This window comes from Nanorana parkeri, unplaced genomic scaffold (assembly GCF_000935625.1).
Source record: "Nanorana parkeri isolate BGI_ZX_2015 unplaced genomic scaffold, ASM93562v1 scaffold1153, whole genome shotgun sequence".
NCBI classification, from domain to species: Eukaryota; Metazoa; Chordata; class Amphibia; order Anura; family Dicroglossidae; genus Nanorana; species Nanorana parkeri.
Window position 1 is genome coordinate 326,195 of NW_017307421.1, and position 27,932 is coordinate 354,126.

At 41.8% G+C, this 27,932-nt stretch overlaps 2 protein-coding genes across 2 annotated transcripts in view; one reads left to right on the plus strand and one right to left on the minus strand.

Annotated features, from left to right (window-relative positions):
- The first annotated feature begins 848 nt into the window (after positions 1-848).
- On the plus strand, positions 849-8,813 carry PDCL3 (phosducin like 3). Its single transcript, XM_018568196.1, has 7 exons — positions 849-998; positions 1,079-1,123; positions 2,993-3,113; positions 4,659-4,749; positions 5,771-5,914; positions 7,084-7,292; positions 8,546-8,813. Exons 2-7 carry the CDS (start codon positions 1,118-1,120, stop codon positions 8,686-8,688), a joined length of 714 nt encoding a protein of 237 aa, XP_018423698.1. The 5' UTR covers positions 849-998; positions 1,079-1,117; the 3' UTR covers positions 8,689-8,813.
- Positions 8,814-13,716: 4,903 nt separating this feature from the next.
- The window catches only part of LOC108796698 (E3 SUMO-protein ligase RanBP2-like), a 70,595-nt gene continuing 56,379 nt past the window's right edge, over positions 13,717-27,932 (minus strand). Inside the window, exons 26-30 of the mRNA XM_018568198.1 lie at positions 23,496-23,652; positions 21,943-22,035; positions 18,748-18,893; positions 16,402-16,675; positions 13,717-14,421 (exon numbers count right to left, since the gene is read on the minus strand). Coding sequence (XP_018423700.1) covers positions 14,306-14,421; positions 16,402-16,675; positions 18,748-18,893; positions 21,943-22,035; positions 23,496-23,652 — 786 coding nt within the window. The 3' untranslated portion in view covers positions 13,717-14,305. The remainder of the gene's footprint in view (positions 14,422-16,401; positions 16,676-18,747; positions 18,894-21,942; positions 22,036-23,495; positions 23,653-27,932) is intronic.

Sequence of the window (27,932 nt, forward strand, 5' to 3'; positions counted from 1 at the left end):
TATTCTGAATGGCACTCCAACATTCCTTGCTGATAGCAATGCATTAACACATTTACATGTGTTGCAATGTGGTGTGCTGATGGAAATGCTACATGGACCTTTGTGGTGCATAACGCAGATAGCACATTAACATGAATGGGCTGCCTTAATGCAACACACATGTGATCGTGCAATAACACAGCACAATGGTACGAACAGTCCCTTAACTCTGTACTATAGGTGTGTAGCTTCAAGGGCATGGCAGTGACTTTGTAAAACATATGGTTACCCACTACCATGCATTCCACATTCTGCTGCATTGGCAGCCCATGCAAAATGAATAGGTTGCCCTTACACAAGACGCAACGCACAAGGACAGCAAAGGGCTGATTTACACTATAGTGTTGCACTAAAGGCATGGTAGCTGTGCGTTTAGCGCACACTATCGTGTAGCACAATGCACGGCATGCTAGGTGCGTTGATGTGTTGCTCTACCATTCATTATGAATGTCACCCGAACACACCACCCGGTGAGCATGTGGTGCACTTCTCTGCCAAGCATGGAACTGCAATAGCAAATGTTATGGTGGGATGCAGTGAAAAAAATTACTGCATGCATTTTGTATACTGCAAGGCACGCTAGTACGTGAATGTATTGCCCCAGGTGCCGTGCGCTGTGTGAAAGCCTGCTCTAAATGCACGGATACCATGGCTTTAGTGTGAACCAGTGTAAATGGGTCCCTGTAGTAGGGGAACAACAAGTGTCCACATCTAAAGGTATGCCAGGATGCCTCCAGGGGAAGTAAAGAGCCTACATGTATAAAGGTATGCCGGGGATGCCTTTGTTGATGGAACATATGGGCACAGCCCAGCTGCTCCCGTCACACACTCTGTATACGGCCTTGTGGCATGTGTTTCCTAATAAGGAGATGGGAACGGGGAGGAAGTGGTGTCTGGTGTGACAAGAAATAACTTCCCCCATGCTCTCGCTGTGTGTTTGAGCTGCTGGCGTATTCAAGGTAATGTGTGAAACATATTCTAACCAATGTAACAGAAGAAAGAACGTTCACTGACGTGTATAATCATTGGGTTTCCGCAGGGAGAAGCTGTGCTGTGATTGTACCCACAACTACACAAAATGCAGGTGAGTCACAGGAAAATCCTAACCCCTGGACCCTCCACCCGGTACACACTACTCTGATCATACATGTCTCCGCTTGGCCTTGTTCAGTGAACACTTGTATTGGGTTATATGCTCCACATATGTTCCCCATCATTCCACAAACATGGCTGCTACCATCAATTATATTTACAGGGTTAGTCACAAAAGGGTGAAGGGTTTGGAGAAGGCAGGAGAAGTGACCAATCTAGGACAACATAGCCAATTCAGCTCACTTTCCAGTTCAGCTATGTTGTCCTAGATTGCTGCCTTCTCCAAACTCGTCACCCTTTTGTGAATAACCCTGTTAGTTCAGTATGCAACATACTGTCCAGACATGGACAATGGATGGTGAACCCATTTCATAAACCAAATGTCCTCTTCTTAAGAGAATAAAGAAGACCGCAATCCTATAATTATGTCAGTCATTATAACAAAATATCTATTCCCGGAGCACTTCTATATTTGACTGTAACCATTGATATACAGTTACATGCACAGTCTTATATTATCATAGAGTACATAGAGATTAACATAGAGGTGTATATAGAGTACTCATCTAGTCTTATATTAAGTACAGTCTTAAAATCATAAACACGATTAAATGTGAAAATCGTCTAGAGCGGGATCACAGCAGACTTATGTGTCAACACGCTCCACCCTGAATGGATTCTGTGAAGATGTTACAATCCATTAGATCTAATAGTAAAAGGTTCTGCTCCTACACTGCTCTCTCCCTCTCCACATAAAATCACTTGAATATGTTCAAGAACATTTGTAAAGGGTTTGTCATAGGGCTCCTCACATCAGCTCTTATGCTCATAAGGCCCGTTTTGGGGTACGGTGTCCATTATAAGCTGGTGGGGGGGAGGGCTTTGTTTCTTGCTTGTTGTTACCTTTATTTTTGTTTATTGTAAACATAATTGAAATGTGACATTTCATTCATTTGTATTCACGGCAGCACATCAGTGGTTCAGTGAGGTGAATTACCGAAAAATGCAACTTGGCCACATTTTTTCGCACCGCACTGCGACCCACCTTAAGGCAGCACTGTGGTGTAAAGAGGACACACAGAAAACAAAGGTTTCCTATGTGCCATTGTGGTAACTGGCATTGGTCAGGTGCAGTCACCGCACATGGTACGAATGAGCCCTTAATGTCAGGTGAATACAGTATTATGTACCTCACAGGTGGCTCTGCTGTATAGCCTGTGCTTGGTGACTTTTTCTAACAAACACCTCACCGTACCTATTTCAAAGTGACGCTGAACTCAGGAGTTAAATCTTAAAAATACATTCAAGGACCTTAGCTGTTAATAAAAATGTATCTTATTTGTGTATCACTCGGCTTTAGATCCTCAAATCATCTCTGAATAGGTGCTGACACTGTCCTTCCTTCTGGAGGGTGGCAACGTTTCTTCCCCATAGTCCCTGTGTGTGTTGTAAAGTAGTCACCGCTCCAAGCTCACTCCTGTGATGGACTACAATCTCAATACAAATTAGTAAACTAAATGTGAGATTGTAGTCCATCACGGGAGCAAGCTTGGAGCAGTGAATACTTTACAACACACACAGGGACCATGGGGAAGAAAAGTAGCCACTCTCCAGAATGAAGGACAGTGCCGGCACCAATTCAGAGATGATTTGAGAATATACAGCTGAGTGATACACAAATAAGATAAATTTTTTTTATTAATAGTTAAGAGAGTTGAATGTATTTTTAAGATTTTACTTCTGAATTTCGTGTCACTTTAAAAGCTTGTATCATATACATTACAGCCGTATTTATAGTCTGGGTATTGTCCATCCTAAATCCGTTATCATATACTGTATACGATTGCCCGTCTGATTTCAGGACCCAAATGCTGACACAGAGTGGAATGACATCCTGCGAAAAAAAGGTATCATACCTCCCAAAGAGGTACCAAAGGAGGATGAAGAGGAAGAAGAAGGGATATTGATGCAGCAGTCAGTGGGTAAGAAGATTTTTATGTGAAAGGGGAGAGCAATCAGCAGATTTCATCACCTTCGCTAAAGCTGGCCATACACTATTGGCTTTTTCTTGTTCAGCCCTGGGATGGGGCACTCTTCCCTGCCCGGCTATGGTGTTCTAACAGCAGTTGGTGTGTAGCTGTCATAGTCCCTGAACGGTGACCGCGGCTGCAGTCACTGCTCAGCAGAGGATTTTCAGACTCTTTCAACAAAGGTTCATTGAAAAATCTTTTTTTTTAGTCCAGGGACGTCAACAGGGCCACAAACTGTTTGAATTTCATCCGAGTCAGTAGGGCCCTTTAAACTGTATGGCCAGTTTAAAGGGTTTTACAACATCTACATTCCCAGGCTCCTCTTTCCCATTGTCGTGGTAACATTTTGGAGACTGAATTGAACCCCTCTGTATAGGTCAGCTGAGGTTGTCATTAGTATGTGTCTTGGTCAGGGTTCAGACCTTTCAGCTTCATCCTTTGTGAATATATCTTACTTTCCCTTTCAAAGGAGGCAGGAATAGAGGTTTTTATTGCTGTCCTCCTGAAAATACTAGATGCAAGGCTTTCCCTGACAGCAGTATATTCAGAGTTACTGGCTTGAAGGAAACCTGCAACAAGCCAAGTCTGTACCCCTGACCTGAATGCTTGTTACAGGGCTGTGATTCAAAAGGTACTGAAGTCATTGAATTAGTATTACTGCTTGGTAAGTAGCAATATAAGGAGAGCACAGCAATGGCTGCCTCCAGCTATCTGTCTTTACAGGTTCACTTTAAAGTGTATTTCTAGTAACCCCTTTTTTTCTCCAGTTGGATTAGGAAAGTTTAATCCTTCAGTTAAGTTTTAATGCTGTCTGTGTCCCCATTGGGGTCCTAGATTGTTCACTTCTCCTGCCTTCTCCAAACTCTTTAACCTTTTGTGAATAGACCCCTATTTGTCCTGTGACTATTGTCCCTGCTGTCCCCGAAGTAGAGGGAAATCTTCCAATGGGGACACCTGTTCCAGCAACGACGGTCTAAGAGTGGAATTTCCCTCGCTTTGGTAGATATCATTCACTTCCTGTTGTGTCTCTGGGACAGGATAAGAAGGGAGATTTCCCCAATGGTTCACAGATGGCAAAACAATAACATGGCAGGGGTTACCGTTTTACCCTTCCCTACTCTATCTAAAACTATGGAAAACATGCATCAATTCTGTCGCACAGTAAGGCGCAGTGAGACAGATTATGAGACACCGATTATGTTTCATCTTCATAAATTCCCTCTCAGCAGATCTAAAGTAGCATTGTGACAAAATAAATCTCTCCCCCCCCAAACCACATCTTGTGTTTTCTGTCTGGAGTGAAAATCTGCCTAATTTCAAGTGATGGTTCTGTCACAGACCTGTGCAAAACTGTCTCTGCTGACTGCTTGGGATTCTAGGTGCCGGAGTCGAATACACAGTGAATATGTTACACAGGCTTTGCTAACTGACCAGCAGCCTGATTTGCATCCTAATAATCTAGATATATGTCCCTGTATGTGTTTTTTTGTATTTCAGTTAAAACATATGAGGATATGACACTCGAAGAGCTAGAAGAGAATGAAGATGAGTTTAATGAGGAGGATGAGCGAGCTATAGAAATGTATAGGTGAGGAGTTGCTACTAATACACAAACACATTGGTAATACACTAATAATACTAATACACAACCAATAGGTATTGGTGATAGTGGTGCCCATAGCAACCAGTCAGAATTTTTCATCTTTTCTTGGGCTACATCCACACTTGCCTCCTGCGTTGAGGTTATTTCATGCAGTGTGAGCCGTTGTTAGGTACTCTTAGAATTCAGGAAGTGGTCAGCCTATTTAAGCCACATAGCTAACCGTTCCTTTTTCCTTTCTTCTCTACATGAGAGGATATCTGGCCCCAACATTATACTACAATCAGCAGACTGTACTATGCAGATACACACAGACATTTCATAATCATAGCGCCATCTGGCCAGGCCTGTTGAATTAGAGCAGACATTCATGGACTCGGGGAGAGGTTGCCAACTTGTATCTGTTGGAAGAACCATTTCACCTAACATGGTAAGAATTTTTCTTGGGGAAAACCCAGAGCTCCAAATTGCATGTTTGTTTCCTATGCCTATGGCAGACGGAGAGCTCTCTGTCTACCCCAACCACCTCCAACAGCCACAGCGGCACATTGATAGTAATGTAAAACTTTTCTCTGTATCAGAGGAAACAATAGGGACCCACTCGAAGGAGAAAAGGCTGATGACAGGATGTTCACCAATATACTGCCAGACTAATATTTATGCAGGTAGGACATTATCTTACACTGGGTAAGTGCCAAATGGTAAATCTAAAGAAGGTTTCTGCCCATCTTTGAAAGACGCTTGCAATGATTCACTGGGATCTTCACGTTGAAAGCTTTGTATTCTGTCTGTCCACTAAAACACTACATTATAGCAGACAGGCACGTGTGAATGACCCCTTACTCTTTGTGTCAGTTGATAATACTGTTGTGTATCCTTCCTCATGGTCTGCTGTAGGTAGAATGTTCCTGTACAACCAGTGGCAATATTTCATGCATCAATAGAAGCTATTTTATGATTTGGAAAACATGCATTTCTACATTTGTTGGTATGTGTTTGTCTTTTGTAGACGACAGAGACTGGCTCAATGGCAAGCGTCACAGATAAAGAATACATTTGGGGAAGTTCTGGAAATTTCTGGGCAGGACTATGTGCAGGAAGTGACAAAGGCTGGAAAAGACCTTTGGGTGATCTTGCACCTTTACAAACAAGGGTATGTGTTATCCACCGGTCATCCTTGTGGCCGTTTTTATAAAAGCATCAAAACATCTGCTGTGTCTTAGTTATAGAAACACTATGAAGATTTTTTTGATGTACTCACTGTTATGTTAAAGAATAACTTCAGACACATGTAACGACCTTCTTTTAGTATTTCTGCATTTGGGTACCATTTCTAATTGGTGTATGAATATATTGTTGATGAAAAACCTAAACTCTTGGACATCAGTTTTTGCCAGAAGCCCCACATAGCAGACTGTTACCTCCACCGTGGTAACAGGAGCTGATGTATTCTGAATAACTGCAAAATATTTATACACAGGAAACGTATTGAAGAATTGTGATGTTCTCTTTAATTTGGCTCTGTACACATAATCCTTCTTTGTATATTGATTGAATCTAGGGCTGGGCGGTGAGCTGAGGAGCGGTCTATTTGGATGGCCTTTGTAGGGAGGAGATTTGTTTACCAGTTGGTCTCTGGAGTTAAGGGACTGCATATATGTACCCCCATTGATTTTTAAGAGGGAGATTAATCTACCGATTGGGTGCTTAGTTGCATCAACAGAATATTGGAGATTGGCGCACTACAGTGTGATGTCCCACAAAGCCCTAGATTGCCTTCTCTCCATGTGGTCCCACCAGGCTTATTCAGTATGTAGGGGAGTGGAGGTTAAGTTCCCCCCCACCCTCTACACTGAGGAATCGCTACTGACCATAGACACCCCATAAAATATTTTCACCTCAACCCCTGAAGAAGCAATCAGCTAAACATGTTTGGAAGAAAGCATACCACTGATGAGAACAATTCATATTATTTTGACTATATATGATCTATTACTGTTGGAAACGGGTCTCCTGTATCAATGATCTGATCTAACTATAGACTCGGTGGATGCGGGAGGTGTACTTTTGGGGGGATATGTTGTGGTTTTTATAAAAAAAAACGTTATTGTATGGTTTTAATGCTTTGTAAAGTGAAATATTTTAGACGTTGCTAATTCTGTGTGCAATGAGTGCCACTTGAAACCCCAAACTATCTACGTTTGTGTCTATTGATTGAATCTGCCATTTGGCCCCTCTTGCTCTATTGATCTATTTCCGACTGTTCAAATAACTCTCCCACTTAACATATATATTAATTTTTTTTCCCCGTTCTATCTCCAGAATTCCACTTTGCAGTTTAATAAACCAGCACTTAGCCATCCTTGCAAGAAAGTTTAAAGATGTCAAGTTTATCAAAGCCATTTCCACAACATGTATACCAAACTATCCTGACAAGAACCTACCCACCATCTTTGTTTATCAGGGTGGTGAAATTCGTGCCCAGTTCATTGGACCTTTAGTGTTTGGTGGCATGAAACTGACACAGGATGGTAAGTAAATAGCAGATGGTCACGTGTGTACATACAATCATCATAGAATATTCACTGGCTTCTAAACTGATTTGGCCTTAGATGTCTTTTGTTTATATATTTATATGCTGATGTTGGGGACACCAGATTGTAAGCTCACTCAGGTTTATGGTTTTATGTTGTGTGTGTGTGTGTGTGTGTGTGTGTGTGTGTGTGTGTGTAATTTATCCACGCTATAGCAACTAGTAAAAAAAAAATGATTAGAGGAAATATTTTGCAGTCTGCTGGAAGTAGAGACTCTTAAAGTGTATGTCTAGGCACAATAATACAGAAATATAGTATTCTCTGCAATACATGCACATCTCCCCATGATGCAGCCATTTATCAATGTGTCAAGCACAGAAAAATACCTGTTGATCTGCCAGAAATCCACTGTGCTACTAAATTACTGTTTGAAGGGAATAACAGTCCCTCTACTGTACTGAAGTCCCAAGCAGTGTTGTCAGCCCTACCTCTCCTCCGCAGTACTACAGAACACCTCCTTCTCTCATCTCTAAAACATAAGGTCGAGGTCTTATGCAGGGGATAACTCAGGGATGAAACAACTGCTTGCAGATTTCATTGCAGTAGAGGCAGCATTGTCGGCTCAAAGAGAACATTGGATTGTTGGGAGATTTACCAGGAATTTTTCTGTATTTAAATCTGAACTCCAGGATAAGGATATATTGGCTAAATACAAGAGTCGTGTGTATTCTCACTTGAATCTTGATGTGTTTTGTGCATTTCTTCCAGATCTGTGCAGTAGCTTCCTATATTAAAACTGGTCACTGCTGCTCTTTTTGTCCAGGGTGACTGGTCTTGTCTCCGCCTCCTCCTTTAGTTTATTGCAGGCAGCCTATAGTAGGTGGACCTGCTGGGTCCCTCACACAGCTCTGCTTTCTGCACAGGATAGGTACAGCACAGTGATGATGTCACTGCATCTTTTACAAGGTAACATCTAGGTTCTCAAAGGCACTAGGTGCTCACAAAGAGGATTTATATACTTTGTGACTATTGAGGACTATTTCTAAATGAAAGCTTTTACACTGAGAGCACAACTTTAATACTTTCACAGAGCCAAAACATGGGCAAATATGCATGTACTGCACATGGTTTTGTTTTTATTTCACTGAGGCATACACTTTAAGCCATCTTTTTCTTCGTGTACAATTGGTACATAGATGTTTGCAGTACTTAATATGGGTATCCTAATGGTGTGACATCTGATTCCACAGAATTGGAATGGAAACTTTCTGAATCTGGTGCTATAAAGACAGATCTTGAAGAAAACCCCCGACAACAAATCCAGGACCAGCTCATGACTTCCATTAGAAGTTCCATTGCCACAAAGAAAGACACTGACTCAGACGAGGACTGAGTTTTATGATTCTGTTGTTTTTATTTTGTTTTGTTTTTTTTGTACATTTGTTGTAAGATATGACATCAAACAAATTGGAGATGGCTACTTGTCAGTCTACATACTAAAAATAAAGGGCCCAATGTAGAAACCAAAAAAGTATGGGGAAACTTCATCTTGACCGAGCATGATATTTAAAAAATAAAACTGTTATGCTAAATAGAGAGTAATTGTCAAATGTCATGGTTCTGAATGTCATTGCTGGGCTCAAAATATCGATTTACATATATCCAAATATATCTTGTATGACAGAAAGGGATCTCATAATCACCTAGTACTGAGCTTTCAACATTTGCCTTTGGTGCAGTGTAAGCGCTCATCTAGTGATACGGCATTGGAAGTTCACACACACCAGATAAGATATCAATTTTTTAAAATCTAGTATTATTGTAGTTTGCAGATCAATTTGCGCGCACGCATACACCCTCGTGTGAGAAGGTAATTACTCATGGAGATTGACTTTTACAACATATTCAAACAGGCAAACTTCTTCATTCAAACAGTGCTTGCATACAAAGATATATTTGAATAAAAACACGAGACATTTATTTGCCTTTCCAATAAATGATTCAACACAAATATCAATAGATGTACTGTGGAAAAGGTTTAAACCCCCCCCCCCCCTTGGCCTCCTGAGCTGGCACTGCCCCCCTTTAGCAGAAATTACTTCTTGTATACGTCTTGCATAACTGCACACCACTCAGTAAAATCATTGAGCATGCCTCCGTGAGGAATTCCTTCAGTTGCAAAATGTTTGAAATGTTTGTAGGTTTTCCTGCCTGATCTGCTAGTTTGATTATATATAATTTCAATGGGGTTCACAGTCCACGACCATCTTTTTTTATTATTACGATTCTTTTATTATCGTGCTAAAAGATCCATTTCAACTTTGGACATCCTTTTGCATCCTTATCAAGCACACTTTAATATGTTGACTCCATGACTGCAACCTGGCTAGATTCTAAAGCAACCTCAAACCATAACATTTCTATCACCATGCTTCACAGTTGGTATGAGGTTGTCCTGAAATGATGTCATGTTGCTGTGGTCTTACCAGTCTACCCCTTGATTCATTAGAATTGTTCTAACAGGAGGTGGGTTTTTTTGTTGTTGCTGCAAGTAAAGACTTTTTCCCAATACCCCCTCCAATAAAGGTTAAAAGCGTGAGATCTCTTTCTGATTGTAGATGCATGCACTTGGATGCCAACTGTTGCAAGAGTTACCTACAGATCCCAGTGAAATTTCAGGGTTCTTGAGTGTTTTAGTCTAAAGAATCATCTCCTGGGCGGAACAGTTGTTTTGGAATGTACACCATTGGTAGATTATTTCTTTGTTTTTAAAACAAATGCCAGACTTGTAGACATCTGCAACCTACGAGAGCTTTCTAAATCCCCTTTGATCTTGGCAGGATGTACATTTTGATACATCTGTTTTATGCCAGAGAAAATGCAGGGCACAATAGTAAATATATATATATACATTTTCAACTTTAGCTGTATCTTGTTCCATTGCCATGACCCATCAGCAAAGTTCCCCCACAAAATGAACTCTTCTGATATTCAGATACCACATATGTGTGTGTGTGTGTTTGTTCATGTAGTAGCGCCCAAATACAATAGTGCATTATTTTTATTTTGCCTATATAACCCACTGTTCCTGACACTAAATAAAAAGCTGTTTGTATTGTACCTAACATACACTAATACTAACACAGCCCTAGATTAGACACTTGGCTATTTCAGTATATCACTTTATTTAAACAGATTCCTCCTCCCCCTCCCCCAATGTATCTTTTCACAGAGGAGAAAGAGATGGGGAGGGTTCTGTAGCGAATGATCTCAGGAATCGTGATCAGGGGGTGGCCCTCCCAGGTTCAGCTTGTTGATGAAACCCAGAGCTGTCCCGTGAGTTGTGGAGCACACATCAGCACAAAACACATGAACGCTTATACATATGCAGCCCCAATTTTGTGAGGGTGAGAGCTTCAGGATCAGCAGGTATTTTGCTATGTTTGGGTTACACTGCCGCCTACAGGATTTGGACACTACCTAGCTAGCCAAAGGCTTGTTTACTAAAGCCCTTCCCACTCTCTGCATGCTTCAGGTTTGTAGAAGAGCAGCATTTAAGCTGGCCATACACCTATAGGATTATCTGCAGATTTTCAGTGGTCAGATGGAAAAAGTGCAACAGATTCCTCCATCTATGCTAAACTCTGTGGATGGAGGAATCTCCCACTGGGCCAAACGTCAGTATCTTGCTAGTCGGCCCCGTTGGCTCTGAAAATACCTGAACAATGCCGGCATCCAATCAGACTGTTCAGGTATTTTGACAACCAGAAGGTCTGACTAGCAAAGATACGGAACTAGGCACAGTGGGAGATTCCTCCATCCACGCAGTTTAGCATAGATGGAGGAATCTGTTGCACTTTTTCCATCTCCCCATAGAAAATCTGCAGATAATCTATAGGTGTATGGCCAGCTTTAGAAGTAGATCGCAAAGATGGAGTGGAACCTGTGCCTCTTAAACTCTAAAATAGGTTTTACTAGAAGTACAGAAATTCTGTTTATAGTTTATTAACAGACACAGGATACTTTGTTTTTCTGATACGATTGGGATGTCTAAAAGCAGTCCAGCTGAGTGGGTAGGCAACATGGCAAAATTGGCAGCAGATACAATAGCAGCCTGAAGGACCTTTTGCTCAAAGCTTGCATCAGGTAAGGTCTGAATATCCATATCTCTCTTGTCCTAACAAAGTGTTAAAGATCTGGAAGCATTGTATGTTAACGAGAGGAAGTTCAGCGTGTCCCTAATCTTTCTATGGAGACAACCAGAGTTTCCTGTCACTGTGTAGCAGGCTTTGGACTTTCTCTTTCAGTCTCATCTAAAAAGGTAAGAAAGATAGTCTTTCAAATGGAATCAGTGGCTAAGAAACCTTTACAACACAAATTGTATTCAGGCAACAAAAATACATCTGCTTAATGTACTTGAGATGGAAGAACAATGTTCTGTTTGAGATGAAAGGCCGAAACTACTTTAGGATTAAAGAAGGCGGATCTAGGACTCAAAACGAAGGACAGATAGAACCACATTTAGAGGCTATGGAGTCACAGGAGGAAACCAAAAAAAGAGAGGCTAGCTGTCTTTGGATTAGGATCACAAAGGAAAAATCTGACCTTTGATAGTACTTGTGTCAATCTGGTTTGGATTAATATTTGAACCTTAGGTTAGGATTGGATTTTCCTGGACTGAAACTTTCCTCCTCACACAGCAACAGAAGTTTTCTGTGTGATGATAGACCGTACGGGAGGTAGAACTCCTGCTTTAAAAAAAAGAATTTCCACCATGCTCAATGCTCTCTTAGCCACCAGCAGGCAAGAGGAAGCATCTCTTTTCTGCTGCTCCTGCTTTCCTGAGGCACGTAGAACACAGGCCTGTGCTTGCTACCAACTGCATGCCTGAAACGACACTTGGTCACCCTCAGCCTTGCTTGACCCAACAAGTTTTAGGCTGGGTTCACACCTAGACGTATTGAATATGCGCATTTGTCGCGCGTTTTTACCACGATTCACGGTAAAAAAACGCACGACAAATGCCCGTTTCCAAGGGCTACTTGGCTGTATCCCAATGGAAACACGAGACCAAAACGCCCCAAAGAAGTACATGTACTTCTTTGGGCGTAGGCCATTTTGTATCGCGTTCGGACGGGCGGAAATACGGCAAGGTGTGAACCAGACCCGTTGAATACAATGGGATTTAGATGTTTGAGCGTTTTGTAGAGCGTTCGTCGAGTGTTGAACACGCTACAAAACATTCAGGTGTGAACCAGGCCTTAAGCTCTCTATCCAGCTGTCCAGGTTTAATTAGCACCCACCGCATCATCAGGAGTACCGATGTCTGATCCTGGATACAAACGGGACTTGGGTCATTCTCCCCTTAGAGAAACTGCAGACTCCTCAGGCTTGGGCTCATGCCCTTCAGAGTCCTACTGCATCTAATGACAGCTTCCTTCAAAGCGGTAATCTTTGCGCTGTTCCAACGTGGGACAAGTCACCTGTCTCCCTAGTAGGCAGTTTGACTGACCACAAGGCACAGGCTAACCCTATTGTGCTGGTTTGATGAGTCTGTTCTGACCTTGGGCAAGAAACTCGTTCCTTGTTCTGGCAGATCCTAACACTAAACACCATGCTTCAATGCTGGATGCTCTGTCAGTACAGGGGACTTGGTCTACAGAGCAACACAGGCTTACAGTCAAAAATCAGGACATTTCCTTATCATCCTTGTGCTCAGCTCCAGTTCATTAGATGGAGATTTCGCTACAGTGTCTGGATTATGGTTTGTGCTGTTCAGTTCTCTTTGAAGTTTTTTCTTTTCTGTGAAAAGGGCTGGCAGTTTGTCATTTCAGATGGGTCCACGAAGACATTCTGGAATCTAGCTCCATCTTCATAGTATAGGGTTCCCTCCTTCCCTGTGAAAGCTCACTACAACATTGATGCGAGTGAGTCTTGAGCATTTTGGAATCAGGCCTGTTTCACAGGCATGTAAGGCTGCCACCTGGTCTGGTTCTGTTTTACCAGGTGGATGTTTCAGCCTCTGCAGATGCCGACTTCAGACGTAACTTATTACAGGCAGCTCTTTGAGATGCATGCAGTCCCTTTGATTTGTTGGGTCCTACTTTGTTGGAATTCTTGTATCCCTCAATGGAACAGAGAAAATAGGATTTTTGTACCCATCATAAGAGCCATTGTTCTTGGTACTACTTGCTATAAAACTGAAGCATGGGAGGGGTTATACCATAAGGCTGGCTCAAGGTTTGTTAGTGTCCAATCCTTCTGTAGGTGGCTGCATTACCCATTTGTCTCAGACTTCTTTCAATGGACTCCAGGAAAAGGACTTCATGGCAAGTATGACCAAAAGAACCAAAGTAGTAGTTTAGGTAGTGGAGATGCTTACCAAACAGATGACAGATCAATATCAATACATGAAGACCAAAACACTTTTCACTCAACTTTATTTACAATACTAACATTTAAAAAATAAGTTTATGTTCTTACAAGTGCACAAAATTTCTTTACACAAATGTAGATCTATGTACGGTCACTTATTTTATTCTGTTGAGAGAAACAGAACTAGAAGGTATTCTGGAGGAAGAAGAAAAGTGCCTCTCTTAGTTTAACAGAAGTTTAGAGAATAAGTGAAACCAAACAAAGGCCCACTCAAACATGGACAAGCTAAATACTCAATCACTGTTACTGTACGGATTAAGATTCCCAATTTCATAGGAAACTCTCCATTTGATTCGGACTGATCCATGCAGAAACAGAGGCCATCCCTTCCACGCACCATGCCACTACTCCACTGCTTATAATGTTTGACACATTGAATAATATCCCAATACAATTGATCCCGCAGTGTGTCCTATCTGAATGGTGGCAATGATAACATCACGCCTCCAGACAGCAACAGTAAAACCATGAAGCTGTAAGGGACTAAAATCTGATTACATGAAAAGGTTAGAAACAGATGAGAAAAACCTGATTTGTTCTAGAAACTCATTAACAATAGTTAATAACCATCTCATTTAACTTTCAGATTGCTGTAGATTATTTTGGCATTCTTCAAACTTTCTCTGGAAGGAATCCGCCAGCTCCTGGGTTTTGAATCTGGCTGCAAATTGCTCAAAACTGCCTTCTCCATCTGCAGGGTAAAAACAAACAAGTGTTTAGTCATTTAAACTGAAGACAATACTTGGATACTTGTGTTGATCACGTTCAGCAACTAACATGTTTGCAGCAATACAGTAAGAAATTAAACTCCTGGATACTAAGCACCAAAATGTACAAGGATATACCATCATTACTGCAAATGTCTCCAAAGAGGGAAAGGGAACCCCTAGAAACCCCGCCACTTTGAGGTATAGGAAGAGTTGGCAATTCCAACTTCCATCTCACAATGCAGCACCACATATACTTATGTAAAACAGGAAGGTAATAGTGTTGTCAAACAGGTACGGGGTGGGAGGAATATGCCTAAGGCTGTACTGATGCCAAGTTTTTTTGCACAGGATTTTCTAGGGGGTCATATGCTGTCTTAAACTTGCATTTTTTTGAAGTGAAACATTAGCTGTGTTATATAAAATATCCCGATCCAGGGCATTTTCAGGAGTACTTGTACTCCTGAAAATGCCCCGATACAGAGCTGTTACCGCCCTTTAAATTTTTTTTAAATAGCTTCGGTCATTGACCTGCATAGCCCCTCCCTCTCCTCTCTGACCTCTCTAGACGGAAGTGTGACAGCGTGGCGGGCGGTAAGTGTTGTGCGGACAGTCTCTTCTTCCCGCTGGTGCTGGCTGTAGAGTTCTGTGTCCCTTTTGCAGACCGCTGTAGCCAGCACAAGATGGGAAAATACACTACTGCTGTGACTCTGAACTGACCTTCTCTTGTTTCATTGAGAGGGAAAACTTCTGTGGATGTCTGGTGAGGGCATTATTATTAAACACATAAGGAGCACAGACAACTGACACTGTGATATATCACCAAAAGGAAACAGTTTCATCAAGTGGAAAAGGAATGGACACTTGTAACAATAGCCAGCCTGCTATTGGATATTTTAAATTTGTTATAGCCAATAGCAGGCTGGCTATTGTACCCACCCATTGCCTGCTCTCAATCAGCAGAGGACCTGATAGAGAGCTTTGTCTTCAGTTCCCTCCTTTGCTGATTGACAGCAGGCAATGGGCGGGTACAATAACCAGCCTGCTATTGGGTATTGCAATTTAAAACATCCAATAGCAGGCTGGCTATTGCTCCCAGCCACTGCCTGCTGTATTTACATTGAGCTGCCTCAGCAGCTGAATCCAGTGAAGTGGAAAGGTGACCTGCCACCTTAAAGAGAACCTGTCACCTCCAATGCACGCAGCCCTGGTGAGAAACTGCCCATTGTTTCAGAAAAAATGTCACATGTCCCTTTAAGAATAAGTATCAGTAATTGGTATTAGCAAGTACATGAGAGACAGTACTTGTACTTGGTCTTGAAAAAGTGGTAACGGGACATCCCTAATTAAGGATTTTAGCAAACTTTATTTCAGACGCAGATGTCTACTTGTTTACACAACAAAACATTCATACTTAAACAAATTTGGTAGCTGTTTAATAAAAGACCCAAAGCCAGCACTCTAAGCCCTGGTTCACACCTGAACGTTTTGTAGCGCGTACAAAACGCTCAAAAATATAAATAAAATAAAACCTGCTGGATGACCCAAAATTCGATCCATGGGTGGCCCTGCAGATGCAGTTTAGTGTACTATGGTGTATGGCCAGCTTAACTTGGAACACCTATGCTTCCCTGGAATTACATGTTAACCAATGTTTGAGTTCTTGGTCCTCTGATGTATGATTAGGAGTGAGGTGCTATAGAGCGTATGGTGATTGTGGGAAAGACGTGCATGGGAACATCTTGAGCATGGTTTGTTAGAATTTAAATGCGTCAATGGTGCCAAACTGGTATACATCAAAGAGCTTCTTGGGTTCAGTGATCTATCCTTGTAGGGCAACAGATAAGTGGCATTTCTGATAAACTAAATTCACAATTTCTATGAGGAATTCCGTTGATAAACACTGGCCTTGCTATTCTGAATAAAGATCTGAATATAATTTTCAAGGTAAAAAAGGAACTTACCAGAATAATCATTGGCTATCCAAACAAACGAATTTTGGGATGTATTTAGAGGAGCTAATTTCATATCTTTTGAGATAACGTGGTTTGCGCACACTTTTAATACTTGGTCTCGTCTCATCAATATGCGGTAATAATTTCTCTCCTGGTGGAAGAGAATTTTAATTTCTCCTACACCTCGCTCCTTCCACTGATTGGCATCTCTGTCCCAGCGATACAGCTTTGTCCTCTCTTTGAAAAGTATTTCCTCATCTTCTTCTCCTGACTTAACCTCCACCTAAAGACAAAGATCCAAATAAAATTTGGATGACTACAAAGAAACATTCATATATACAAGATACTACACACAAAATATAAAAAACAGTTGTGCTCAAACGTTTGCATACCTTGGAGAATTTGTAATACATGTACCATTTATAAAGAAAACATGCGTGGGATGGCAAAACACATTTTATATGGGATACATATGCAACTGTAGGTCATAACAGAATGGCACAATCGTAAAACAAAACATAGCAACAAATAAAAAAAATGAAATGATTCCTGTTCAATAGTGTGCTTAGGGTCATTGTTGTGCTGGAAAGTCCACGAGCGTCCCATGCGCAGCTTTCGTGCAGAAGAATGCATAAGGTCTGCCAGTTCTTTCCGATAACATGCTGCAATTATCTTGCCATCAATTTTGACAAGATTTTTGGCATGGTCAGTCATACTTTCAAATATCAATGCCAACATTTCCAGGGTATGCAAACTTTCGAGCACAAATGTATATAAAAAGACAAACTGTTCAAAAAAGAAGTCAGTCTCTGCATTAAAAAAAAATCTAACTTCTGCATGTGTGACAAAGAAATTACAGTAACATCAAAGACAGAAAAAGGCAAGACTGTCCTAAGCCAGCAGGTCTGGACATGACCAAGAATTTATTTTTGGGGGGTTTTCAAAAATGACAAAGTATACAATAAGGAGACCATTGTAAAAGACAAGTCAGAACAGAATAGACTACACGAGAGAATCCCTGGTGGATAAAACATGAGACAGCTTGACTGACCATAATGTCAATTTGCCATTCCACAATACACCATTTAAACACAGTCATACAACAGTCGGGTGCGACGACCAAAATCAGAAAGCACAAAATATTTAGTTCCTGGCTGTATAGGGTATACAAGGTAACCATGTGTATTTGATTAAAGCAGCACAATTATATCTGATGGATATACACACTTGGCTATTTTAAAATAATGTTGCCTGGTCTGATAAATCTCAGTTCTGATGGCAGACCTGGGGTATGGTGCAACACCTTTGTGAAACTTAAAGGGTTACTTGTAAAGGGAAAAAAAAAAATTATAATCTTTAAGGGGGAAAAAAAATTGACCTTTCCATTTAAAACTGTAGCAGCTGTAATGTTCTAAATCTGTCAATAAATGCAATATAGCAACCTGGAGGCCCCAGGAACGTCACTTCCCGCTTCTATGATTGGGTCATTGATTTCCCCAGAAATCTGTACTAAGGTAAAAGTACAACTTTTCATTTTTAGTGAGCTACTCCCTAAGGCCTTGTTCACAACAAATGCAGAGCAGATCCGGTCAGGTTTCTGCACATGCACGCTAGTCTTTTAGATGCGTTTTTGGCTAAAAAAAATAATATCTATAATATATATATATATATTTTTTTTTAGTTTAACATGGGCGTTCCAGGCATTTGCATGCGTTTGCAGATCGAGAGCAGGTAAAATAGGGCTTGCTGCAGTTTTTCTACCTGCTCTGGATCTGCACGCTGCGATGTGAACTGGAGCTAAAAATGCCATAGGAATACATTGGATGCAGTTTTGATACTGTCTGCACCTGCTCTGGATCTGCTCCGCGCTTGGTGTGAACTAGCCCTAAGGGATAATTACTATTAAAAGGGATGCCGACACTGCACCTTTCATTATTACAGCTTCGGAAGCCCATCTGATAATGAACACAGACAATCCCATTCAGGGGTCAGTTTGGACGGACATGGTGAAAAACTCTTATTCCTTCAAAACAGAAAGCGATAGGAATCTGCAACATTTAAAAAAAAAAATCCCCGTAATGCTTATTTTTGATCACCGCGAGGGGATTGATTTTTTTTTTCCTCTCAAAAAATTGGAAACACTCTTCAAATGAAGAATACATTCATCAACGTTTGGTAACTGTAAAACATACTAATATCTGGGTGGTTAACCATTCTAACATCAAATCTGTAACTGTTACCACCAAAAACAAGCACTCAGTTCCAGAGAATGAAAATCATTACACTGCAGGAATGGATTCTAACACCTCAGACATAAGCAAGTAGCTCCCTATATAAAAAAAAAAATGATGTTACCTCAGGCAATGACACAATGGGCTCAAAGTGCACATCATCACTGTGAACCTCCTCATCGTCGCCATCACCTCCTTTTTCTCTCTTTCGATTTGAAGCGATAGAGCTGAATACGGCAGCACCAGTGTTATCCCACTGAAAGTTGACATCTGTGGGAGTAATAACGTAATAGGCAGAGCTGTGCCAAAAGCAAGGAAAAACTTTGGCTAACATAGCAGATAATGGCTTGGGCCAGGTTTAGGAGGAGTTTTTAATTTAACCTGCAAACATTGCAAAAGCTTTCCATGTGTACAGTTTATATATAAACCTATAGGAGAAATGTATTACAGGTATTTATATAGCACCAACCATTTAACACAGTGCACTTTCACATCAGTGCCTCAAGGAGCTTACAATCTAAGGGCCCTAACTCACATAGGAGGGCCAATTTAGACAGGCGCCAATTGCCCTTCCAACATGTCTTTGTAGCGTATAAAAGGATGCAATAACTGACCTACTTCTAAATGTCAAAATTCCTGGCTCTCATGCAGATTGTCTGGCTTTAATGTCTTCTCAGTCACAGACTCAGAACATGTATCCAGGTTAGGAGTGCCTGTATGTTCTGGGTCAGTGGGGAAGTTTTAACCCTTTGTGGGGGGTTGCCCACATGGTAAAATTACCATGGATTACTGGATTACTTAACCCCGAGAATTAGATTTGCTGAAAGCAGGGACCATGTAAAATAAAATGCTGGCAATTGCATTTTTTTTAATCAAACCCAAATTTTCATTAAAAATACATTCATGTTAATTTAGTGCACAAGCAATATACAGTACTGAGCAAAAGTTTTGGGCAGGGATGAAAAAATGCTGTAAAGAATGCTTTCAAAAATATAGAATTTTATTGTTTATTTTTATTTACAAAATGCAAAGTGACCAGAAGAAAAATCTAAATCAATATTTTGTGCGACAACAGTTTGGCTTCAAACCAGCATCAATTCTTAAGCTGCCCGTACACCCGACGATTATCGTACAATAATCGCGGGTGATCCTGCGATCGTACGATAATCGTAAGGTGTATGGGCAGCGTGCAACCGCATATACTGTAAGGCCGCACAACTTTTGTCTTACGAGCACGCTAGAAAACCTGCTGAAAATCGTACGGTTGGTAGCACGTTCGCAAGACGAAAGCCGTGGTGTGCAGGCGCACACTGCCCGCTCACCATTGCAATCATCTGTAAGCCCTCCGCTCAGCGGGGAGGACTTGCGATGATCGCAAGTATGATCTGCCTGTCCAAGATGGGCAGGTTGTACGAACTTTTAATCACCTTACAACCATCGCACAACGAAAGCCGTGCGATGGTTGCAAGGTGTATGGCCACATTTATACTTGCAAAGTCAGGGATTTTGTAGGATTAGAGTCAGGTGTACGGTTAACCAATTATACCAAGCAGGTGCTAGTGATCATCAATTTCATATGTAGGTTGAAACAGTCATTTACTGAAACAGAAACAGCTGTGTAGGAGGCTTAAAACTGGGTGAGGAACAGCCAAACTCTGCTACTAAGGTGAGGTTGTGGAAGACAGTTTCATGTCCAAACACCATAACAAGACTGAGCACAGCAACAAGACACAAGGGGGGGAATTTATCAAAGCAATTGCGAGTGTTTGAACTTGCACGGAAAATATCTGCACAAGATTTATCAAGCTAGTGTAATGTTGTTGATAAATGAGGTTTAACAAGTGCAGATGAAAACATGTGCAAAAAAAAGTGCAAAAACATGGGGGGAATTTATCATATCAATTGCGAGTGTTTGAACTTGCACGGAATATATTTGCACCACATTTATCAAGCTAGTGTAATGTTGATAAATGAGGTTTAATAGACTCCAAGAAAGAAGACTTCTAACTTCAGGCAAAAAGCTCAACTCTCGCATCTTGAAGTGGTCATGGGGACTTCTTAAGTTGCGATTGTTTTCTTAGGTGATTCTCCAGTTTCAGACAGCCCAGAACAAGTGCAGGTGAAAACAGGTGCAAAAAAGATGGTTGAAAAAGTAGTGCAAGCTCTGAAGAAAACCGGGGCACAACACGTGCAGTTAGAAAAGTAGTGCAAGCTCTGAAGAAAACAGGGGCACATGTTGGAAGACAGATTTGCACATTTAAAAAAAAAAATGATCTAAGAGGCTGAAACTGTCACAAGTGCTTTGATAAATAAACTGCATCAGCAAGCTCTCTCCCAAGCAAAGATTTCAAAACAGACTGGAATTGTAAGATGTGCTTTTCAAGCTCTTTTGAAGAAGCACAAAGAAACGGGCAACGCTAAGGACCGTAAACGCAGTGGCTGGCCAAGAAAACAATGCAGCAGATAAGACACATAATGCTTACTCTCCTTCCACATCGAAAGATGTCCAGCAGTTCCATCAGCACCGAACTGGCAGAAACCAGTGGGGCCCAGGTACACCCATTTAGTGTCCAGAGAAGTCTGGCCAGAAGTGGTCCTCATGGAAGAATTGCAGACTAAAGCCATCCCACCGACGTGGAAACAAGGCTAAGCTACTCAACTATGCACAAAATTAGGATCAACGGTGCCCTCAATGCTGAGAAATACAAGCAGATACTTAACCATCATGCCATCAGGGTGGGGTGTGATTGGCCCCTAATTTATTCTGCAGCAGGACAACGCCAAACATACAGCCAATGTCATTAAGAACTATCTTTAGTGTAAAAAAAAAAAACGAGTCTCAACATCGAGTCTGTCTGGGATTACAAGAGACCGAAGGATTTGAGGCAGCCACTATCTTGGTAAGTTCTCCAAGATGTTTGAAACAACCCTACCTGCGGAGTTCCTTAAACTGTGTGCAAAGTGTACCTAGAAGAATTAATGCCGTTTTGAAGCCAAAGGGTGGTCACACTAAATATTGATTTGATTTCTCTTCTGTTCATTTACTTTCCATTTTGTTACTCGATAAAAATAAAACTATACCACTTTTATTTCTGAAAGCATTCGTACTGATCAGCATTTTTCACATCTGCCTAACATTTTTAAAAATTAACTTTATTGCTATCACATGGGGACTCCCAAGCCTCCTAGGTGATAGCATTTTAGTGGTGAAGGTTCCCTTTAAAAGGAGAAAGTGGCCTGAATTACTTCCAGTGTAAAGCTGACAGTCTGCAGAAAATCCTTCAAAAAATGACCTACACTAGAAAACCTGGTAACATACCTTTAGATCCAAAGGCAAATTCCCCATTATCTGTTGTCAAGTCAGCAAATGACAGTCCAGGATCATTGTCTATGCCGAAAGTAAAGTTGATTACTGAAAACACAAGATAGATTTGTAAAACATCATGGCTTTTCTATTTTTGAATTCACTCATGTACTTTACACACATAAGGACCAGTCCACATTAGGGTTCATAATTATATCCTTGGAGTCTTCTACTGCAGGGTCTAGCAAAGCCTGACCAATAATTCCTCCCCTCCATCCTTAGAGTTTGACAAATTTTATATGTACAAACTGCTCATTATCCTGCATTCAAGCAACCAGAAAAAAAAAAAAAAAAGACGTCCTCTTTTTTTGCCAGTTGCTTGATAGCCATGTGCACACTAAAAATGTATGTAGTTGCTAACTAAATGCTCTGTTTACATCTTGCTGCGGCCGATAGCTGGCAGGTAAATGTAAACAGGCAGTGGGTGTGCGCAATAGCCAATAGCAGAATCTAGCTAGCAGATGAATGGGGCACATCTGCAAATGGATATGGGACATTTCACACCAGTGAGTGTTTTAAATGCACAGGTTTTGTGGAGGTGAAACCTTCAGAATACAATTTTCCATAGTGTAGATGTGCAATTCATTTTAATTGGCCGACATAAAATCCATAAATGTTGCATTTTGGTAACTGGAAAAGGCTGCAGCGCAGGATGAATTTGAGTCTCTTTATATTGATGCAGTACATCGGACATATTTTTAGTGCCTCATAACTGTGTCTCAGTCTTATGCATGGCATTAATAGCAATACCAGATACAATTTTGCAATCATTCTCTTATTTTAGAATCACTCTAATTTACTAACATTTTAGATCAAACTCCCTGTAAATGCAATGGTAGGGCTGTGATACATGGATAATTCTATATCACGGTACAGCAAACCTCCAGAGAATAATTTATATACTGGGGCCAGAAAGTGGTTAAGCAATGCCACAATAGTTTGCAACTTTTGCAGGTCCCTCTGAACCATGTAGCATATTAATTCCTTTTTGTAAAAAAAAAAATGCAATCATGAGGTAATTGGGGACAGAAGTAATTCCTGGTTGAGCTGTTGTGCCGTCCAGAATTGCCCGTGTAACTATGGAGAAAAGAACCAAAAATACTGGCTAAGTTGTTGTAGATAACAAATGTGGTCAGTCAGGAATTTCTGTAACAAAAAAAAAATATTTTTTTCCCTCCCAACCACTACAATATGTGGACAGGCTGTTCCCAGAATTCTGATCCCGTTAAATGTTTGGGGTTAACCATTTACCCAAATGTCTGTACAGTGCGTAAAACAAAGCATCAACAAGTCGTCTTTGGTAAGATACTTGCGACTTGTGTTTCAGGGTTGGTTTCTTATCACAACATTGGGACTAATAGTAATGTGATGCAAGTTAACAGGCCCTTGCACTCAGCACCTACTTTTAGCACGTTCAAGGCAAGGCTCACGCTAATACACAAAACAAAAGCATGTTAGCATCTGCGATAACATTTGCAGAGCACTTTTAACGCTCATTATAAAGCTACCTTTGCTGTTAGGGTCAGACTTTATTGGTTCAGTCTTTGAGGACAGGTCTACAGGCTCCTGGGCTGATGCAGTAGTAGAGTCTGGAGCTTCACGAATTGTGATGGATGAAATGGAGATCAGATCAGCTTCATTACTATCTTCCGTTTTCTTAGATACCTAAAAACATTGTGATACAATCTATAAAAAAATGTGTCACTCAAATCACACACAAAATTTGACTGCTACATAGCAAAACTATAGGCCAACACAACACTATTTATCTTTCCAAAAACTGTACAATGTATAAAAAGCTTTGAGAACACAGCTTTTAGTAACCACTCACAATATTGCATTGTAAAATAGGATTTTTGGCTAGCTGTAAAATCCTTTCTTGGAGTACAATACAGTATATAGAATAAAAGTATTTACATAGACTGGGTTTTGCTCCTGCCTTCAGGAGATTGGACACTGGCAGAACAAAGGAGAGCCTAGTGTAGAGCTGCAACAGTTAATCGATTAAGTCGATTAAAACCGACGATTGAAAACGTTGGCAACGTTTTCGAGCGTCGATTCGTCAGCTATCGATTGCTTAGCCTGTTCGGGGCTCCGCACGCGGCCTGAGTCGCACGTCACGCGTCACACGCTGCTCCCGACGTGTCCACCGCACAGGCTGCCGCATAAGCCACGCCCACCGAACAGGCCAAAGCCGCGCACGCTGCTGGTCTCCTCCTAGCCGTGAGCTCTCATACAAATCCCAGCAATAGTACGTTACACACATGTAAACAGAAGCTCAACAGAACCTACAGAGCCGCTTGGAGAACCACGCAACTAAAGCCGACATCAGCCGAAGCCTGAATTAGACTAAGTAGAAGCCCTGCAAATCTGAGAAACTGTTGACTGACGCTAAAAACACAATGAGCACTAACTAATCTGGTGGAGTGAGCTTTGACAGGTAAAGGGGGAACCTTGCCTATGAGGTCACTGGGTCTTTAAACGTGATTTCCTTAACTATTTTAGCAAGTCTAAAACTGTCCCTGTTAATAGCTGGGTCCACAACAGTTATGGTTTACTTCTTTAGGAACTGCTGACTCCAGAGTATTGCTGTGCAAAACGTTTAAGAGGAGCAAATACTTTATCCAGGTCAGGCCAATCACTATGGGCCTTAAAAGGAGAACTATGGGGTTAGGGCTTTTCCCCATAGTTCTCCTTAGGGTAACGGGAGGACACAAACTAGCGTCCTCCCGTCACCCTAAGCTCAGTATACTCGCGGTATACTGAGACGCTGCAGCTGAAACGGATCCTGACAATTATGTCTAGATCCGCCCAGCTGCGCGAGTGACAGCTGACTCTTCCTATCTAGAGGCAGAGCCAGCTGTACCCTCCCCCATCCGTTCCGCCAGTCAGCACTGGAGGATCGGAGCGGAGGGAATCCAGTCCCTCCCGTCACGGCAGAGAGGTGTGACAGGATCGAGAAGTGAGCGAACGCCGGTATGTGTTCGCTCACCTCCCGATCTACTGCGCCGACCTGTGACAGTCTCATTGTCACAGGTCGGCTAGAACTATGAGTAGAGTGAAAAGCACTCACCTCATAGTTCTCCTTTAAGTATAGCTGACGGAGAAGGCTCCAAGGCTATGCAGGTGTAGACAGCATCAATAAGAACAGAGATGGCATCCTTAGACTTGAGTTAGGTCTGCAGAATAAGACTCCCTGCACCAATTCCTCAAATAATGAAATGTACAATCCTCAGAAGATTGTGCAGAAGCAACTGCAGGAAATTCAGAGACCAACTCTAGAGAAGAGGGTGTGGAAGCAGGCTTGTGGCCTATGCGTTCCGAGTCAGCTATTATGGCTGCAAATGTTTCCCAAATTTTGAGAACTAGTAACAGAGGATTCTTCCCATGTAAAACCAAAAGACAGACTTACCTCAATAGGGGTTAAAGAAGACAAAGGTGTGCAACAACTTAGGCAGGGGACAGTGGTTTAGGTAATCTGTGCCAGGCCTCTTGGGGAGAACACTGCAAGACCCCCTGGCATGGATAGTGGCCGATAAGCTGGCAAGGCCCTCTGAACCATTGCCCTTACACTTATAATCTCCTACACTAGCTATAGTGGGGAATTTCATACAAGGGTACTCACAACTGATGCCCCAGCAGGAAGGATTGATACAGTCTGTGGCCAACTCACTGCAAGGGAGGAAGGAGCCCAGGGACTCCCCAGGGGTTCATGGAGGTAGTCCAAACGTGGAAGAGATGGCAGAGGGGCAACAAGGCCTGCATATGCACCAAAGAAAATGGTGCGTTCATGTACAGTATTGCCCAACACGGGGCTTGTGCAGGAGCAGTAGGGCCAAAACAAACATGCAGTAAAGGCTGTTCAAGCACCATATTCAAACTAGCCCCCACTACTGGCCATACAATTAATAGTGTTACAGCCAGGGCATGGAAAATTAACCCCTTAGGGGAAGCTAGGCATCAGTAAGCACCAGCAGGCTCCCTGTGGTCAAAGGCCAAAGCCCTACCCACCGCAGCCGATGTCCAGTGGTTCCAAAACGGGTACACCTGTTGATAGTGAGGCAGGATCTAGGCAGCATGCCACTGCTGCTAGTCTTTTCCCCACCGAAGGGCACACCCCCTAGGGGATCTTTAGGGGCAGGGTTCCAGACAAGTACACCATAGCCCTGGACATATAAAGAACCCTGTGGCTGACTTCCATATTGCACATACACATCTAGTGCGTTTAGCAGAGATCAGTGCCAAAAAGACGTTACAGGCCAGCTGCTCTTCACAGCGGGATCAGGGTACCACGCCCATGACATCAAGGATCAGGCAATACAGAAAGCTGCAAAACAATTCCCTTCTGGCGTTGCTGCAACTAAAGAAACTTGCTAGATGAAAAATAATCTTGAAGTTTTTTTCTTCTTCTCAGGCGGAGAGAATTTGTCCATGCTACTAGGACTCTAGGAAAATACGACATGCTTGGAGTGAGTGGGTTACACTGGGCTGTCCCGACAGCTTTGTCAGTGTCCAGTCTCCTGAAAACAGCACCATTACTGATTGTATCTAAATAACTCATCCTGTGTCCCTTAATGTACAATTAAAGTGACATTAAACGCAGAACTTAAAAGAACTATGGGGTAACCTTTTTATCCCATAGTTCTCTTTAGGGTCACGGGAGGACAGCCGTGCCCCCCTCCACCCCACGTTCCTCCAGTCAGCTCTGGAGGAATCCTGATTGATAGACAAGCTGGCTGCTACAAGTCATCTTGCTTTCCACTTTTGGTGATTCAAGCAGAAAACAGATAATTACATACAAGTGAACAAAGCAACATATATACTACACAAAAAAAAAAAAATGAGACTGCAGCAATGACACAGGCTACATTCCCTTAAATAAAAGCCCATCAATAGGCTGCAGAAGGGCTTCCTATTAGAGAATATGGTCTGGCATATTGCAGGCATTACAAAGTGAAGGCTACGTTCCCCTTAACCCTTTCCCTACCAATGATGTAATGCATACGGCAGAACAAATAGCTCTCCAGCTGGCCAGATCAGTATGCCTTATGTCTCTTGCCTTCACCCTTTTGCTAGAAGCTCATGGTCGGTCCAGCACCATAAGCTTATAACATAAGGGTTCCCCTGACTGTGTTGTGTAAATGAACAGCTGTCAGCAGCTAACAAGCCACTGATGGCAGCTATTCATTCAAAAAGAAAGCATCATGATCGGCTCTGTGTCCCCTCTCATCCCTGCATCCCTCGCCTGTCCCAGCAGAGGCAGCGGAAAATCGGAGGGAACACACAACCAATTGATTCTGCTGGCGCACAACAGACATGAGAGAGCAGTGAGAAGGGCCAGTCAGGATACTGAGCCGGGTGGTGTAGGAAGGAGAGCTCCGGTGACAGGGAGGGAGCAGAGCTTCAGGATTCAGAGTTTAGAGGAGCAGTAATTGTGTGAAACATTTGGTGATCCTTCCCTGTGGTGAACACTGGACGGATAGGAAAATTTGGAGAGGCTGTACAGCAATGTGCAGTTCCCTACATATCCTATAACAGCTGCCCCATTGACTATGCTTAATGTGACCCGAAAGTAGGCTACCTGTTTTCTTATGTGTATATACCACATTCATTTAAACAAATATATATATTAGCAATAATTAATTATAAAATCAACAATTTCAAAAATGTCAGAGACCTCTGGACGAGAGGTAAGAGAAAACACTGAAGAAAAGCCTACTGAATAAATAAGAAGAAACAGCAACACACAAATAGGACTGAAGAGAAAAAGTACAAAGGGGTAGGGAAAAGGTCTTTATTGACTGGTCAGTCAAGACTGCAGCATTATTTCACATCAGGAAAAGAGAGAAATACCTCAGTTAGAAACAGAAATAAAGTATCTTGGAACAAGTTTTGAATCTTTTCTTTGAACATGTGAAATTAAAATTAAGTTATTAACCCAGGAC